This window comes from Thecamonas trahens, assembly GCF_000142905.1.
Source record: "Thecamonas trahens ATCC 50062 unplaced genomic scaffold supercont1.29, whole genome shotgun sequence".
Classification (NCBI taxonomy): domain Eukaryota; order Apusomonadida; family Apusomonadidae; genus Thecamonas; species Thecamonas trahens.
In genome coordinates, this window is record NW_013657651.1 from 361682 (window position 1) to 377884 (window position 16203).

General features: G+C 63.7%; 9 protein-coding genes across 9 annotated transcripts; 5 read left to right on the forward strand and 4 right to left on the reverse strand.

The window, feature by feature from the left end:
* Positions 1–295: 295 nt before the first annotated feature.
* AMSG_06919 (transcription initiation factor TFIID subunit 12) lies at positions 296–870 on the forward strand. Its single transcript, XM_013901511.1, has 2 exons — positions 296–435; positions 586–870. Exons 1-2 carry the CDS (start codon positions 334–336, stop codon positions 832–834), a joined length of 351 nt encoding a protein of 116 aa, XP_013756965.1. The 5' UTR covers positions 296–333; the 3' UTR covers positions 835–870.
* Positions 871–1060: 190 nt separating this feature from the next.
* On the forward strand, positions 1061–3069 carry AMSG_06920 (CAMK/CAMKL protein kinase). The gene has a single exon (XM_013901512.1). The coding sequence runs from the start codon at positions 1117–1119 to the stop codon at positions 2995–2997; it is 1881 nt and encodes a 626-aa protein (XP_013756966.1). The 5' UTR covers positions 1061–1116; the 3' UTR covers positions 2998–3069.
* On the reverse strand, positions 3020–4265 carry AMSG_12019 (uncharacterized protein; the record flags this gene model as incomplete). Its single annotated transcript, XM_013901532.1, has 2 exons — positions 3020–3483; positions 4051–4265. The coding sequence occupies 2 exons, from the start codon at positions 4263–4265 to the stop codon at positions 3090–3092; spliced, it is 609 nt and encodes a 202-aa protein (XP_013756986.1). The 3' UTR covers positions 3020–3089.
* Positions 4266–4747: 482 nt separating this feature from the next.
* Positions 4748–5895, forward strand: AMSG_06923 (uncharacterized protein; the record flags this gene model as incomplete). The annotated part of the gene is made up of 2 exons (XM_013901513.1): positions 4748–5665; positions 5740–5895. The coding sequence occupies 2 exons, from the start codon at positions 4748–4750 to the stop codon at positions 5893–5895; spliced, it is 1074 nt and encodes a 357-aa protein (XP_013756967.1).
* A 289-nt stretch (positions 5896–6184) lies between these two features.
* On the forward strand, positions 6185–6846 carry AMSG_06924 (uncharacterized protein; the record flags this gene model as incomplete). Its single annotated transcript, XM_013901514.1, has 2 exons — positions 6185–6214; positions 6328–6846. 2 exons carry the CDS (start codon positions 6185–6187, stop codon positions 6844–6846), a joined length of 549 nt encoding a protein of 182 aa, XP_013756968.1.
* Positions 6847–6974: 128 nt separating this feature from the next.
* Positions 6975–9057, forward strand: AMSG_06925 (alanine aminotransferase 2; the record flags this gene model as incomplete). The annotated part of the gene is made up of 2 exons (XM_013901515.1): positions 6975–7028; positions 7537–9057. 2 exons carry the CDS (start codon positions 6975–6977, stop codon positions 9055–9057), a joined length of 1575 nt encoding a protein of 524 aa, XP_013756969.1.
* Positions 9058–9087: 30 nt separating this feature from the next.
* AMSG_06926 (uncharacterized protein) lies at positions 9088–10412 on the reverse strand (the record flags this gene model as incomplete). Its single annotated transcript, XM_013901516.1, has 2 exons — positions 9088–10329; positions 10374–10412. 2 exons carry the CDS (start codon positions 10410–10412, stop codon positions 9088–9090), a joined length of 1281 nt encoding a protein of 426 aa, XP_013756970.1.
* Positions 10413–10711: 299 nt separating this feature from the next.
* Positions 10712–13791, reverse strand: AMSG_06927 (uncharacterized protein; the record flags this gene model as incomplete). Its single annotated transcript, XM_013901517.1, has 2 exons — positions 10712–13630; positions 13777–13791. 2 exons carry the CDS (start codon positions 13789–13791, stop codon positions 10712–10714), a joined length of 2934 nt encoding a protein of 977 aa, XP_013756971.1.
* Positions 13792–14240: 449 nt separating this feature from the next.
* On the reverse strand, positions 14241–16162 carry AMSG_06928 (cold-induced protein; the record flags this gene model as incomplete). Its single annotated transcript, XM_013901518.1, has 2 exons — positions 14241–14937; positions 14988–16162. The coding sequence occupies 2 exons, from the start codon at positions 16160–16162 to the stop codon at positions 14241–14243; spliced, it is 1872 nt and encodes a 623-aa protein (XP_013756972.1).
* Between the last annotated feature and the right edge of the window lie 41 nt (positions 16163–16203).

Below are 16203 nucleotides of genomic sequence, written 5' to 3' on the forward strand. Positions count from 1 at the left end.
GAGGAAGTAAGACTTTTCTTACAGCAGACGATAAAGACTGATGAGAGGATCAAATCGGTAAAGGCCGCAGGGAGAACAATTCATACCGAACAGTTTCCACAAGAAGATTGTATTCGACTTAGTCCATGTGTGACGTGTGGTCCTAATCCTTGACACCCATGTAGTCCATGCCGATGCGGTGCACCATGCGCTCGACCATAAACGTCACTATCTCTTCAAATGTATCCACGACAGAAAATTTCGTTGTTGTGGGGGGGGGGGGGGGCAGACGTTGTCTTTGGTACTCCACTCCAGGCTGGCCAACTAGAGAGGAGGGGACCGAGACCGAGGAGGATGGAGAACACGCAGGCAACACATGTGGTGTCTTCGGAGGGACTGGAGGAGCTGGTGAAGCAGATTGACCCAGCTGAGGCTCTGGACAACGAGGTGAAGGAGGTACGGGGTTTGAGAGGCTGAGGTGCGGACGGGAGGGGGGGGGGGGGGGGGGGGAGGAAGGGAAGGTACTCATGTAGGTATGAATGGACATTGATGTGGGTGTGGTGGCTGGTGGCTGGTGGCTGGTGGCTGGTGGCTCGGTGAGTGCAGGTCCTGTTTGAGATTGCCGACGACTTCATCGAGTCGGTCACCTCCTTTGCCTGTGCTCTGGCCAAGCATCGCGGCTCGGACACGCTGGACGTCTCGGATCTCAAGCTCCACTTGGAGCGTAACTGGGATATCCATGTTCCGGGCTTTGGTGGTGTGGACATGGACGTTGCTCAGATCCCGCCCGTCACCGACGCTCATCGTCAGCGCCAGGCCGCTGCCAAGGCCGTCGCCGACTCGATCCTCCCGTAGAGAATGGCGGGCAAGTGAAGGAACTGATGCCATGGAGATAGAGAAAGTGTATGTGTGTATGTGTGTGTGTGTGTGTGTGTGTGTGTGTGTGTGTGTGGAGGGGGGGGGCAACCGGCATGTGCCATTTGCTGTTGCCCCTTTGGTCGACATTGACTAGCAGAGAGCAGCAGCATGAGGAGACAGAGTATAGGTATGGGCATAGGTAGGGGTATGGGTATGAGTACACTCAACTCGGTAGAGTGAGGCAGTAAGAGTAGCCACATACGTACATAGAGAGGGAGTATGGCAAGTGCTGCAGTGGGTGCAGGGGAGAAGCATGAGTATGAGGTGGGCGATGAGAAGGTCGGCGGCGGACGTGGCGGGCATGGAGGCGGTGATGGTGGCGGGCATGGAGGTGGTGGTCGGAGTAGTGGACGGAGGAGAAAGAGAAAGAGACTGGGTGAGTATGTCCTGGTGCGTGAGGTTGGTGCTGGCGCTACGGGAACGGTTTGGCTCGCGGAACGGCGTGTGGAAGCGGGTCTCGGACCGCCTCTCTCGGGTGTCGTCATCCGTGGTGATGGGCGCCTGGTGGCTCAGGTGGCCATCAAGTCGATTGCAAAGGCAGAGCTGAAGCCAAAGGATCTGAGGAGGATTGCAAGGGAGATTCTCATCATGCAACAGTTGAAGCATCCCAACATTGTTCAGCTCCATGAGGTGCTCGAGACAAAGACCAAGCTCCATCTGGTCATCGAGTACTGTGCCGGCGGCGAGGTTTTTGAGCATGTGGAGAAGCACGGGCCCATGACCGAGGCCTACGCCAAGGTTGTTGTCCGCCAGGTCGCCGAGGCCCTCAAGTACTGCCATCGTAACGGCGTGGCTCATCGCGACGTCAAGCTGCAAAACATTCTCATGGACGCCTCGCATCAGATCGTCAAGCTCTCCGACTTTGGCATGTCGTCGATGGACGTGACGACCAAGAGCCTTCTTGCGACGGCGTGCGGGACGCCTTACTATGTGGCGCCCGAGGTGACGTCGGGCCAGGGCTACCGTGGCTTCCCGGCGGACGTGTGGTCGCTCGGCGTCTGCCTCTATGCGCTCATTGCTGGCCAATTTCCGTTTGACGGCACTTCAGTGCGCTCCGTACTGCAACGGGCGCGCGACGGTGTCTTTACCATGCCCGGCAACGCGAGCGCCGAGCTTGTGGAGCTCCTCCGCAACACGCTCAACGTTGACGAGGACGCGCGGTGGACCATCGACGACGTGCTGGCCTCGGCATGGCTGGCCTCGCTCTCGGGTGGGCCGTCAGGAGGCCGGTCGGCACGGTCACTGTCGTCGGCATCGGCGTCGTCCCCTCCGCTGTTGTCGGCGACGCTGCCGCTGCCCGGCACCGCAGACGCCGCCGGCGGGCCTTCGGGCGAGCGCTCGGATGGCACTACCGACGACGACGAGCTCGACGACTGGGTGTGGATCGACTCGACCTCGTCGGGCGCCATCAACACGGTGGACATTGCCAAGACGCGCGCCGCCGGGGTGCGGGTCGTCATTCCGCCACGCCACCCGCCGGCGGTGCCGTCGGCGCCGGCCCGCGCGCCGGTGGTGCCGTCGGTTCCGGTCCCGGCCATGCGAGCATCGCGGCCGTGGATGGAGGCGGGCGCACCGTCGATGTCGTCGGTCCTCTCGGCGTCGTCCGACTCGTCGGTCGCGTGGACGCCGTCGGCGGCGGACATGGCCCATGGCACGTTTGTGGGCACGCCGACGCTTTTTGCCGAGCACCAGGGCCCGACGACAATGTTTGCGACGCCGCCGTCGACCGCTCTCGCGCTTCCGCAAACCTACGAGCCCGAGGCCAACATTGTGCTGCCCGACGAGCGGCTGTCAGACCGCGAGATGTATGCGTCGATCTCATCGGCATGGACCCACACGTCGTCGACCGACTCGCTCGTCTCGTCAGATGACGGCCACCTCGACCCTTCCATCCTCCCGGACCGTCCCGGTGGGCTCTGGGCCCGGCGCGGCTCAGGCTCGGGCTCGGACTCGGGCCTCGGCGTGCGCGGACCCGACTCGTCGTCGGTCTCAATCTCGCTCTCGCTCTCGGACGACCTCATCCTCGGGCCTGTTCCGCCGGCCGCCGACTCACCGGCCGCCAATCTTGCCGAGCTGCCGACGGCGCCGCCCAAGGTTTAGTCCCCTCTCGCAGCATAGGGCATCGGTCATGATGAATGTTTAACGGCGTCGGGCTAAGCAAGGAGATAGGGCGGTAGGATACGTGGAGGAAGCTAGTCCGAGTCGGAACGGGGCAGGTTGCTGTCCGAGTCAAACTGGGCGTTCCACTCTGCGACCCATGCGCGGTACTCGGGCTGTGTGTACCAGTCGTCGTCGAGGGCCTCCATGTCCGAGAGGCTCGCCTTAAAGGGGAAGGGCAACAACTTTGTTCCATAGGCAGCAGGCGGCGACGGCGGCGGACTGTCGACAGCCTCGCCAGGAGCAGCTGTGGGGAAGAGAATGGGCTGATCGATGGAGACGGCCCGCTCGCCGCCCTTGCGCTTGGTCGACGTCGCCCGCTTGGCCGAGCCCTGCCGGTGACGGTACTTGCGGTAGGCCCGGACGGGCACAGCGCCCGCCACAGAAACCCAAGTCTTGGCCACAACAACACGGCACGCACTGAGCATCCTTGTGTTCCCCCAAAGTCGAAATGCAGTCGCGTGTGCCTTCCCTATACCTTCCGCTACCTGCCCACCCCTCGGTCGGCCGTGGATGTCGCGCCGAGCCAGATCGTCCGCCCCGTCCACTCGCCCGCTCGCTCGCCCACCATCCACCATCGCCGCTCTGATGCTGCGAGCGCTGGTCTTTTCTCAGCTGCTCTTATCTGGACTCATCGACATCTGGTGATTCTTGCGACGGATGTGTGATTGTTGGGTGGGTGGGGGTCGCGGGGGGTGATCGGGATCCAGAACGGGACGAGGTGCGCGAGGCTGTCGAGCTTGTGTCGAAGTAGAGGTGATCACGTACAGTAGCGAGCGGGGGATCGACGGGAACACGAGTTTAGGCTTGAGATGGGCGTGCGCGAGCGCGGCAATTTTCACGAGCTGTGGCTCCTTGTCGAGCCGTTGTGGGCGTTCGAGAACACGATCGAACAATGATCACGATCAGTTACGAGGAGCCACGGGGAGCCATGGGGAGCCACGGATAGCCACGGGTAGCCACGATCAACCACATCAGCCACTCTGCCGTACTTACTTCTTGCTCTTTCCCGCCTCCTTCGCTCCAGCCTCGGCCTCCCGAGCGTCAAGAGCCGCCAACTCGGCCCGAATGAGACGTAGCCGCCGCTCGCCCGCCAGCACATCCATGGCAGACGACATCGATGCCTCCCGCTCGGCTTCGTCAATGTCCTCCTCCGTCTCCTTCAGCATCTCGAGCAGTTCGTCCCGCGTAAACTTGCTCCCGTCAGACATCCACTTGTGGAGCAGGAGACGAGTGTATGCTCGGCCAGGCGGGCTCCTAGGCGAGATCGCAGCAGCTGGCACTGGGCATAGACGTCTGCGGTAGACACTCCTATGATACCTCTTTGACCGCGATCTCGGCCGTTTGGCCCCTAGCAGGGCAGCTCCGAGTACCTCGTTGCGGGCAGCAGATCATCGCCACCATTCGCGCGAGCACAAGGCATAAAACCCTGCTCTACACTTGCTCCGGCATCAGCCATCATTCTCACCCAACCGCGATCACTTTGGCCCAGGCAAGAGCATCAGCAACGCACCAGGCTCGCCGTAGGTGGGCATGATTGGGGCAGCTGATCGGGGGAGAAAAAGAAAAGAAAGAGAAGAAAAAAAACAGCCCACCAAGATCAAGTTGCAAGAGCTGACCGCACGTGCAGCTTTGGGCTCTGGGCCGAGGACGGCGAGACAGCCGCAGACGTGACTTGCAGACAACCGTGGGTATGGGCAAATACCTTTGCGTGGCATGTATGCTGGCAGTGGTGGTGGTTGTGGGCATGAGTGTGGAGGCGGAGGCGAGCGTGCGGACTGTCTTTGTCTCGCCAACCGGTTCGGACAGCAACAGCGGGAGCGAGTCATATCCGTTTGCCACACTCGGGCATGCCATTACCTCTGCTGGCGAGAATGGAACAGTCAATGTCCTGGCAGGCGTTTACACTCGCATTCCGTCCATTGATGTCGATGGCATTGTCATCAACGGCTACCCTGATCTCAAGCCGAGGAAGCATGTCATCTCCTTCCTCCACACCTATCCCTCGCCCGTCCTGTCCATCTCGGCCAAGCGAGTCATCATCAACGGCATCGGCTTCTCGCAGTCACGCGGGTACGCCGGTACCTACGGCGCTGTTCATATCGCCCGCCCGGCCGAGGTCGCCATGCAGCAATGTGAGTTCTGGGACAACTCGGTCGGGATCTCAGTCATGGGCGGCTCGGTGGCTGTCGGCCAGACCGCGTTCTCCACCATCCTCTCGGACGGCAAGTCCGGCACGGCGGTGCTCATGCAGTACGGCGACTTTGGCAACGGCGGCCAGGCCGCGCTTGAAAACGCGGTCGTGTACGGTGGCACGGATCTGAGCTCGGCCAAGGGGACGGCGGTCAAGATCTCGGGTGGGCCGGCGACGTTTGAGGCGTTCAACACGGTCTTTGCCAACCTCGCTGCAGTCTCGACCATGGGCTACATCAACAAGGATGTCCAGCTTGTGTTCTCGTCGGCCAACGTGACCGGAACAACCCGTGCGTTCTACGCGTACGGCATGCAGCAGCCAGGTCGCGGCCAGCTGACCATCGAGAACTCGGTGGTGGCCAACGGCGGCGGCTCGGACGTCGACGGCCCTGGCGTGTCGGTCGGCTCCGGCGTGACGGTTGCTATCAAGGCCACGACCTTCAGCTCGCTCACCACCACCGGCAACGGGGCGCGCTCTACTGCGGCGACCAGGCGTCAATGTCGGTCATCGACTCGACGCTCGTCGACAACTCGGCGGCCGATGGCTCGCCGGCGTGGTGCTCTTCCTCCTGCGGCTTTGTTGCCGACAATGTCTCATCGCAGCACAACACTGCCAAGTCGCAAACCGGCAAGTGTCCCGGCGTGTAGCAGGTGGAACACCCTCGGCAACGTCCGCATCCCCACGAGCGATGAATTTCTCCACTATGCGCAACATGCGCGCATAAACACACACACACTCTCTCTCTCTCTTCAACATCTCATCTCAGCCCTCCTTCGCCAGCTATCGTACGGGCGAAATCAGGCGACACTGCCCTCCCCCAGCCTGGCAACGGCGGCTGTTTACGGAGCCCGAGCCTCAATCCTCCGCCCGCCTGCCCGTCCACACGCCTCACCAACCCACTCGTCTCCACCTCCTACCTCGCTCCCGCGACTCATCATGGCCATGGACGAGCGCGAGCTCTTCCAAGTACGAAGCCCAGCCACCGCTCCCCATCCCACCTCCATCACCTCCCATCCCCCCCCCCCCCCCCCTCTCCTTCTCTTCACACACACTCACGCTGTTCGCAATGGCGGTGGTAGGCTCTGACCCGGGCACTGGAAGAGGTGCGGGTGAACGGAGTGCCGTCTGGAGAGGAACCATCGCGTGTGCTGTCACTGCAAGGATTGATTGGCGTGAGCGGAGAAGAGCTTCTGGACATGGTGGAAGAGTGTGGTACCGTCACCCACTATGTGGTTACTCCTGGTCTGGCATCAGCCATGTTGATCTTTGCTACCCAGCGAGATGCTGAAGCTGGTCATGCTCGTCTCAGGAATGCTCGGCTTGGGGAGCGGCCCGATGAGTATGTGGTCAAATTTGGCAAGAACCCTACGTTGTCGGATGAAGAGCTCTCCAGGCTGCTCCTTGTTCCACCGCACAAGACAAACTTTCTCATCTCGCCGCCGCCATCTCCGCCTGATGACTGGATCCCCGGTCCGGAGGACGGGCCCAACTCGCTGCAGGCCCCGGACGTCGACGAGCCCATTGTCCTTGATTCGCACGTTGTTCTCCTCTCCACCGACTCGCAGGACATGCCCAACATCCACTTTGAGCCGGCGTAAGGTCAGGCTGCTCCTTGCCGCGCCTGCGTCGCCTGGCCCGACTCTTGACTGATGTCGGCCGCCGGCTCGACCACAGACGCCCCTTGCCCGTGTTGATCACATCCCCCTGTCTCATCCAAGCCGCTGCGATGAAGAAGCTCAAGAATTATGCGAAAGCTTTCCTGCCGACAACCATCTCCATGGTGCGCCACATCAGATGTGTGTGTGTGTGCAATTTGCTTTGCTAAAATACTGCAGCATCCACGATCTCTGTTTCTGTGGAGACACATCCGTGTCCTCCGCCTTCCTCCCCCTCCCACCCCACCCTGCCACCCCCCCCCACACCAACCACCTCACCTCCTTCTTCCTTACCCACACCACCCACCTTTCTCATCCCTGCATCCATCACCACCATCACCACCCAAATCACCTCCCCATCAGAAGACCAGTCATCCCGAAAACCAGCTCGTGATTTCATGCTGCCCCCCCCCTCACCCCTCCCCCCCCCCCCTCTCCCCCAACGGCAGCCAAACTCTCTGGCGCCACACCACCTCGCTTCGTTCACCAAAGCCCCCCCCCTACGAGCTACGGCAGTTGTCGTTTGATTTGGCTCTCAGCATGCTTACTTTGCACGGATTGCGTGGCCTCGTTGGAGCAGGCGGGCTCGGAAGGGTTGCAGGCGTGTTGGCTAGCCGGAGCGCGTCGTCGCAGGCTACTCAGCCGCCCGAGTCGCTCAAGACTGATTGGCTCACGCTCCCGACGTCGGACCAGGTCTTCCATCCGTCGAACCTCAACCCTCACTTGGTCAAGATGGAGTATGCTGTCCGCGGACTGCTGGTGCAGACAGCAGAGAAGCTCGAGGCACAGCTCCGCCGAGGCGAGCTCGATGATGCTCCGTTTGACAAGATTGTGTACTGTAACATCGGCAATCCGCAGGCGCTCGACGACATTGCGCTCACCTTTATCCGGCAGGTCCTTGCTCTGGTCACCTACCCTGGACTCATCGATGCGGTCCGCGGAGGCCAGATCTCGGAAGAGCTCTTCCCATCGGATACGGTTGCCCGGGCCGAGGACATCCTTGCTTCTGTGCCTGGCGGCGTCGGCGCGTACTCGCATTCGATGGGCATTCCCTACGTCCGGCAAAAGGTGGCGCAGTTTATTGAGGAGCGCGACGGATACCCGTCCGATCCAGAGGCCATCTTCATCACCGACGGCGCGTCGCCGGGCATCTCGACCGTCATCCAGTCGCTCATCCGCGGGCCGAACGACGGCATCCTCCTTCCTGTCCCGCAGTATCCGCTGTACTCGGCGACGGTGGCGGCGTGCGGCGGAACGCAGGTCGACTATTACCTTGACGAGGCCAATGGGTGGTCGCTTGACGTGGCTGAGCTCGACCGGGCGGTGACCGAAGCCAAGGCCAACGGCGTCGGCCCGCGGGCGCTCGCGGTCATCAACCCGGGCAACCCGACCGGCCAGGTCATGTCTGCGAACAACATCGCGGACGTCATTCAGTTCTGCGCCGACCACCACCTCATTGTCCTTGCCGACGAGGTCTACCAGGAGAATGTGTACGATCCAGACAACAAGCCGTTTGTCTCGTTTAAGAAGGCGCTGATGGACTCGGCGCCGGGCGTCCGCGACCGAGTCGAGCTTTTCTCCTTCCATTCAGTTTCCAAGGGCATGCTTGGCGAGTGCGGCCTCCGCGGCGGCTACATGGAGGCGCACAACATTCACCACGATGGTATGGCGCAGCTGTACAAGAACGTCTCGGTCTCGCTCTGCTCCAACACCATCGGCCAGCTCACCGTCGGCCTCATGGTCGACCCGCCCCAGCTCGGTGACCCGTCGTACCACCTCTACACCAAGCAGTACCGCAAGCAGTACAAGTCACTCAAGCGCCGCGCCCTCGCCCTCACCGACGCGCTCAACTCGATGGAGGGCGTGAGCTGCAAGCCAGCGTCGGGCGCCATGTACGCCTTCCCGCAGATCACCCTCCCAGCCGCCGTTGCTGCCGCTGCTTCGGACCTCTACATGTCGCCCGACACGTACTACTGCCTCGAGCTACTCAAGGGCACTGGCGTGTGCGTCGTCCCCGGCTCCGGCTTTGGTCAGGTCGACGGCACCTACCACTTCCGCACCACCTTCCTCCCGCCCGAGCACGAGCTTGCCAAGGTCGGCGAGACCGTCGCCAAGTGGCATGCCGAGTTTATGGACAAGCACCGTGGCTCGTGAGCGCGTAAAGCTACACAGACTCCATGCTACTCACTCTTTGCCGCTGATGCTCGGCCCTGCCGCGGCGGCCACCTCGAGGTGATGCACGAGGGCGGTGAAGAGCGAGGCCGGCAGCGAGCGGGTGCCGGGCGAGAGCGGAGCTGGCAGCGCTGGAGCTGACTGCTTTGGGCCGGCACGGCGAGCCGCGAGTGCAGTGGCGGCTGCCTCGGCGCTCTCCATCGCGCTTGTGAGCATGTCCTGCGACTTGGCGACAACGTCCAGCTCCAGAGCCACGGCGTCGCGGCGGGTGCGGAGCCGCCGCAGGCCGCGCTTAGACGGCCCGTCGCCAGGCACAGGATTCGCCTTTGTCTCACAAAGATGGACATCGAGCTGCTCGGCCTCGAGCGCAAGGAGCTCAGCCAGGACCTCGTGATCAGCCTGCAACGCAGCTGCCGTCGACTGGAACAGCTCCAGCTCAACAGCTGCCGCGTCGCGCTGCGCCTCGTCCCCGCCCTCGCCGGACAGCACTCGCGCCGCCCTCGCCCACACAGTAGTGAGCAGGCGCATGGCCTCGGCGGTCTCGGCCTGGAGGACAAGCAAGTTGGGCGGCTCGTAGTCGGACGAGGTGGTCGACTCGTCGAGGCACGAGTCGGAGCACGACGAGAGCGAGAAGCCCATCTCGTTCCGCTCGACCATGTCCATCACCATGTCAGTTGTCGGCGTGAACGGGACCGACTCGGCCTCGGACGAGTCCTCCGAGTACGACTCGCGGCGGATGGCTACCGGCGCAGGGCGTCGCGAGTCGAGCTTTCGTCGGCGCCCAGGTGGAGGTGGTGGCGGCGACGACGATGACGACGATGACGACGATGATGATGATGACTCGGACGACGACGATGACGACTGTGGCAGCGGCGGAGACTCGCGGCTGCCGGCATCACGCACAGCAGCAAGGGTCACAGCGTCAATGGCTTCGTCCAGCAGCGCATCGGCCATGACCGGCACCAGCGCCGACGTCAGGTCGGCGGCCACCGTGTCGATGATGCCATCGTCTGCGACGTTCTCAGCGAGCTCGACAACCACCTCGTCGATCACCAGCTCCGCAGCAAGCGACACCAGTGTCTCCGTGCCTGACTCGAGAGTGTCGTTCTGATCACACTCACCACTGCTGCTTTCCTCAACCGCCAGCACCGCATTGAGCTCTTCATCATCCGGCCCTGATCCCCAGGCTCCACCGCTTCCGCTTGACGACCCCCATCCCGAGCCGTCGGAACTGATGTCCTGCACATCATCGATCTCGTCACCACAAACGTCAGCCTGGCCATCACTTTGATCGACACCAAGGCCAGCAGCTCCATGCCCGAGCCGTCCACCTCCATCGCTCTCTGTACTGCACTCCCAGCCCGAACCGGACTCACCCGAGTGCTCCGCCTCAACGGCACTCGGCCTGGCCGGACCACTGCTGGCGAGCACCACCCCGCGCCCACGCACAGCCGCAACACGGGGAGCTGCTTGTACGCTCGCCTCGAGACCAACTTGGGCAAAGATATCCATGTCCGCCGAGACGCGTATGCGTGTAGGTTTATGTAGCTTGCCGCCGCGCGAGCTGACTCGAGTTGGCCCCTCTCCCTCCCTTCCCCCCCCCCCCCCCCCCCCGGCATTAAAGACAACGACACGTTCATTCATCGCCATCGCTGGAGGATGGCGGGACGGCGTTGATCATACCGCTTGCAATCGAGCTGGCCTGCTGCGGCTCGACAACGTCCATGTCAACGACACACAAGTCGGGCTCGCCGCTGCTGAGCGACTCGGCTTCGGTGGCGATGGCGTCGACAAGAAGGGTGGCGAGCGGGGCGAGGGCGGCAATCTGAGAGTCGGGTCGGCTGGCGGCGACGCCGGCGATCCACGACGTGGATGACAGAAAGACCGGGAGCAGCGGCTCAAGCTGCGGGAGGAGCAGGTCCGGCCGCATGTGCAGCGCCATGCCGATGAGCACGAGGATGTCGCGCATGTAGGCGGCAGAGGCGGCGACGGTGGCAGGCGAGTGCGTGTCGGACAGGGCGAGGGCAAACCGCGTTCCTGACGCCGGCGGAGGACCAAGAACAAAGACCTCTTGCGAGAGCGCCTCGACCAGTCGGACGATGAGGACAAGGCTCCGGTTTCGGGCAGTTGTGCCAGCAGTTTGCGACATGGCGGTGCCGAGGACCTGCGAGGCTGCAATCTGCGAGCCAAGCGTTCCGGTTGCCTGCGGCAGCGGAGTCGTGTCGAGCAGCGTCTCCAGCCCGGCATCGCTCGTTGCCACGACGTACGACAGGATGCGGACGACGCGCCGGCGGAGGCGGCGGACCTCGTCGGGCGCGTACTCGGTCGACGCCGAGAGCAGTGCCGCCACCCGCAGCAGCGGCGACGTCCTGCTTGGCTCAAGCAGGAGCGCCAGGAGCCGCGGCGCGCGGACGAGCGCCTGCAGCAGCTCGACAGCGCCCTCACGGATGGCCAGCGGCTGCTTTGGCGAGAGCAGCGCGTCGAGGTAGCCGCGCGAGAACAGGATGCGGAACGAGGCGAGCGTGTCCGGCGGGAGCGCGCGAGCCACAAAGGTGAGCGCCGCCACCAGCGCTGCCACCGTCTCGTCCGCCATGAACTTTTCAAAGTTGTCGAGCATGTAGCGGACGACCTGGATCGGGTTCATCGCGGCACGCTCGTCGTCCCACCGCTCGCCGCCGAGGTCCATCGCTCGCGGGCCTGAGCCGTGCCCGGCGGCGGCGTCGTCGTCAGAGTCAACAATGGCACCAGCTAGCGGCGAAGAGACGGGATCAAAACCGGCGCCCTGACTTCCGCCGGCACCAAAGCCAAGCTCGGCGTCAGCGGTCGCCGAGTTGGCGAGCAGGGTTCGTGCGTCGGGCGAGAACGCGAGGATCGCACCGAGTACCGACAGCACCGCGGCGTGGACCTTGGCCGGCGCCTCGGCCACTAGGTTGGCGCCAAGGAGAGCAAAAAGGTCCGGGAGGCACGCCGGCTCACACGAGGTGGCAAGCATCCGGAGGAGGATGCCGAGTAGCGCTTGCGAGAGAGCGTCGGCATCGTAGCTGGCCTCAAGTCCTCCGGGCCGCGGACCGGCGCTGCCGCCGACACTCAGTGTGCCGCCGCCCGAGCCGAGAACTTGCGACGCCACAGGCGTGGTGTGCGAGAAGCCGAGCCGCATCCGCGGCCGGTGTACCGGGCTGCCTGGTAGCCGCGGCGCAAGACCAGCTTCGCCGGCCGCATTGATGGTCGCTGCCGTGTCGGGCGTGCCTGTTGACTGCAGCAGCAGATGCACCGCACTTGGCACATGGCTGAAGAGGGCATGGACGAGCCGGCGGTAGTCGTCGAGGTCGTTGAGGTGGGCGTGAAGCGCGTCGCGCATCCGCATGCGCGGTGGCGGTGGCGGCGCCTCGACTGGCGGTGAAGAGCTTGTCTCTAGAGCCGATGCACCGCTGGTGGTACGGGTTGGGCGGACAGGGGTGTCGAGAAAGCCCTCGCCAAACATCATCATATGGGCCGGGCTTGGTGCTGGCGGTTGCGGCGGGGGAGCCGAGCCAGCAAGCGTACGTGCTCGACGTGGGCGGCCCGAGGTGGGAGTCTGTGACGAGCTCCCCGCGCGGGCCGAGCGGCCGGAGCTGAGAGCACCGCCTCCTGCAGTGAGCGACTCGCGCATGCGGCGCATCTCCTCTTGAAAGAACTGCTGCTGGGCACCCTTGGCCTCGTTGACCTGCTTGAGCTGGCGTTGTAGCCTGCGGGCCTCTTCCTCGTGGTTGCGGGCCTCATTCTGCTTGAACGACAGCTCTGTTCGCATCTGGTTGACCTCGTCGGTCAGGCGCTTGATGGCCCCGTTGGTTTCCATCTGCGCGTTCTGACGCGCCTGCATCTCACGGGCCCGGGCCTCGACGAGCTCACGCTCATGAACCACAAACCTGTCGCGCAAGTTGGTGATCTCGCCGATCTTAGTCTGCAGCTGGGCAACCAGCTCGTCGCGGGTCATTAATTGGATGGGCTTGTTGCTCGGCGTCGGCGGTTCTGCCAGCCGCGGCCCCATATGTACACTGCCTTCGGTCCTCGCTCGCGTCACGGCCGGGCTCGCGGCCGACAGCGATTGCGAGGCGTGAGACGAGAAGAGCGAGCTCTGCCGCTGCGGTGTCTCGCCGCCCTTCTGCGACGCCATGTTCAGCGGACGCACCGGCGCAGTCAGCGAGCCGGTCGATCGGCTGGCGAGCCGCATCGACTGCCTCTGTGACGAAGACGTCGTTTGCGCGGCAGGCGGCGGTGGACGCGGGCGCTGACTCGAGGCCGACGGTGGCATGGGCAGCGCGATTGAGCCCTGTGACGTCGGCTCGACACGCGGCGTTTGCGACATCTGCATGGAGAGCATGGCCGGGTCGTCAAGCAGGGCGGTGCATTCGTCCCACTCGAATGATGACAGCACTTTGAGCGCCTCTGATCCATGGTTATCACCTTTGCCCGTCGACGGCCGGGTCTCCAGCACCGCCCGCTGCAGCAAGAGCGCCGGTGGGAGGAGGTGCGACCGCAGCCCGCAGACCGAGAGCCACCCGCCCATAGAGCCACACTGGTTTGTGAGTCACTCCCATACGCCTCCCCCCTCCCCCCCCCCCCCCTTTCTCCTCTCTCTCTCCCCCCCCCCCCCTCCCCAGCACACCCGCTCCGACAGAGAGCCCTGTCCCCGTAACTACGACCTTTTTCAGCAGGACGTACCCGTCGCGGTCGCATGGAGACGAATGGGTGACGATTGTTTGTTGATGGAAACATAGGATTGTTCGGCAGGCGGAAAGTGCGCGTCAGGGCAGCCAGACTGAGGAACGGGTCGGGAGGTCATGGCAGCGAGGAGCAGGAGCGGGGGGCGGGCAAGGGGTATACCACACTCATTATGTCGTCTTCGTGCTCTGGACTGTTTGAGGAGCTGCGCCTGTGTATCAAGGCGTCTCCGTGCATGGCAAATGGACGCACCTTTCATCAGTGTCTTCATGCCATGGCCAAGGACGACGACGAGGTGGCGCCGTGCCAAGCTGTCCGTGCCTCGTACGCCCAATGCAAGCGGGAGCAGATTGATCGCCGTGCACGGATGAAGGGCAACTCTGGACACTGATGATAAAGCACAAATGGAGGTGTGGAGGAGTGGCGTGGTGATGTTCATTGTGCGGAGCTCTGGCTGGTGGCGGTCACTCGACGACCATAGCGGCAGGAGCCTGGCGAGGGAGGGCGCGATGGAGGCGCTGGGTAAAGAGGCCAACAGCGGCATCAAAGGAGAACGGCATCTCGCGGTTGCGACCGCGGACGGTGCGGAGGGCGAGCTTGGAGGAGAGGAGGGCGGACGACGACGATGCGGCCTTGCACTCTTGGTAGACGTCGAAGCAGAGAGCTAGCTTGCGGAGCTGGTACGAGAGGACCTCGTTGTCGTTGGGTAGCGGCAGCTCCGAGTGATAGACGTTGACCTCGGCGGCCATGACGCCGACGTTGTTGTCGGTGGACAAGCCGGCCTGCTCGCTGTTGCTGAGCTCGAGGTGAAAGAGCGGCGGGCGGGCAGGGTACTCGTTGGTGATGGCGACAGTGGCTGTGAGGGTGGCACCGTCGCGGACAAGCTCGGCCAGGTAGACATCAGTCTGCAGGGCCGGATCAGCGACAGCAGTGAGGACTGGCGAGGCCGCAATCGCGGTGTCAGCATCGGCGGCGCTCAGCTGCCGCCACGAGCGGAGCGAGACGCGGGTTTGGAGCGGGAAGGAAGGCGAGACGAGCTTGGCCAGCGGAAGCGTGCCATTTGCGAGCTCAGACAGCTGGCAGTCGAGCGCACGCCCGGCGTTGAGCCGGTTGCGAAGTTGGGCCAGAATGGCTTTGACGCCGACCGAGAGCGGGACCGAGCTGGCGGCGTTGTTTCGCGCGGCGCGAGAAAGTTGTTGCCCGCGAGCCACTGGGCCCACAGGTATGGCTTGAGCGAAGCGACGGCGAGCGGCGGCGCAAAGCGGAATGGCTCGCCCGAGGCTGTGCCCAGGTACGCGTTGGCCGGGTTGGGCGACGTCTCGCCGGCGTCGCCTGGGAAGAGATTTGCCAGCAGGTTTGCGGGCAGCGGGCCGTCGAGCACCTGGACGCCGACAAGGTTGAGCGCGGCAAAGAAGGCAAAACCGAGCTTGACCGGCGCATCAAACGCGTCGTCCGGCCCGGGGAAGAGCTCGAGCTCGACGCTGAGCGGGAAGACGGCGTAGTACGAGTCGGCGCGCTCGTCATCATCATCGTCGTCGTCTGCGGTGGCGACGCGCTTGGCTGCCGATGGCGACGGCGGCTCGAGGTCTGCGGCGGCCTTGGCGGCCTTTGCGGCAGCGAGGGTGGCAGCGGCAGTGTCACCGGCAATGGTCAGCGCCATGGCAGCGGTGGATGCCGCGCCGTTGTAGGCCAACAGCTGTGTGTAGAGCATGTAGAGCGGCGAGGGCAGGAGGCCGAGGCGCTCGCGGGTCTCTGCATCAACGACCACCAGCGATGAGCCCATAGCATCGACGAGCGGCTGGCCGGCATGGAGGAACTTGTCGAGCTGGATGTGGAGCGAGTCGAGAAAGTCCGAGTCGGAGGCGAGGCGCTCCTGGGTCTCCTCCACGGTCTTCTGCTGGGCATGGAGCTCGTTGACGAGCTTCTCGCGCTGTGCCATCTCAAAGGTCAGCCGCGCGAGCATGACCTCGTGATCGGAGAGTGACTTGGCATCCACAGCAGCATCAGCGAGGGCATCCTTGGCAGGCACCAGGTCGAGGGCATCGCCGGCAAAGGCAAACTCTGCGCAGCGCTTGATTTCGTTGAGCACGACAGCCTTCTCGTAGAGGACCGACTCGAGGCCCAGTTGAGCTTCATCCAAAGCTGTAGACGCTTCAGCCAGCTCAGCCTCCTTCTCTGCATTCGCCTTCATGACGCCTCGATGTGCTCCCCTAAGTCGCATTAGCGTGTGTGAGCCAGCCGCCAGCGCGGTTTCGTCGACGATCTGCCCTGCCTTGGCCGACGCCACCAGCCCCTCCACCGTGGAGCGGAGCGCAGCCACGAGGCTTGTGACGTCTTCCAGGTGGTCAAGGGCGCTCTCGCCGTCTCCATGTCCTCGCTTGCTCATGCCAGAAAGGTGTGTGCGTGGGGGGGGGGGGGGGGGGGGGA

Bases quoted from the DNA above. Each gene is read 5' to 3' on its own strand.
- AMSG_06919 (XM_013901511.1), top strand. From the start codon at position 334: ATGGAGAACACGCAGGCAACACATGTGGTGTCTTCGGAGGGACTGGAG. The intron at 436-585 runs GTACGGGGTTTG...CGGTGAGTGCAG, and splicing joins TGGACAACGAGGTGAAGGAG to GTCCTGTTTGAGATTGCCGA.
- AMSG_06920 (XM_013901512.1), top strand. From the start codon at position 1,117: ATGGCAAGTGCTGCAGTGGGTGCAGGGGAGAAGCATGAGTATGAGGTG.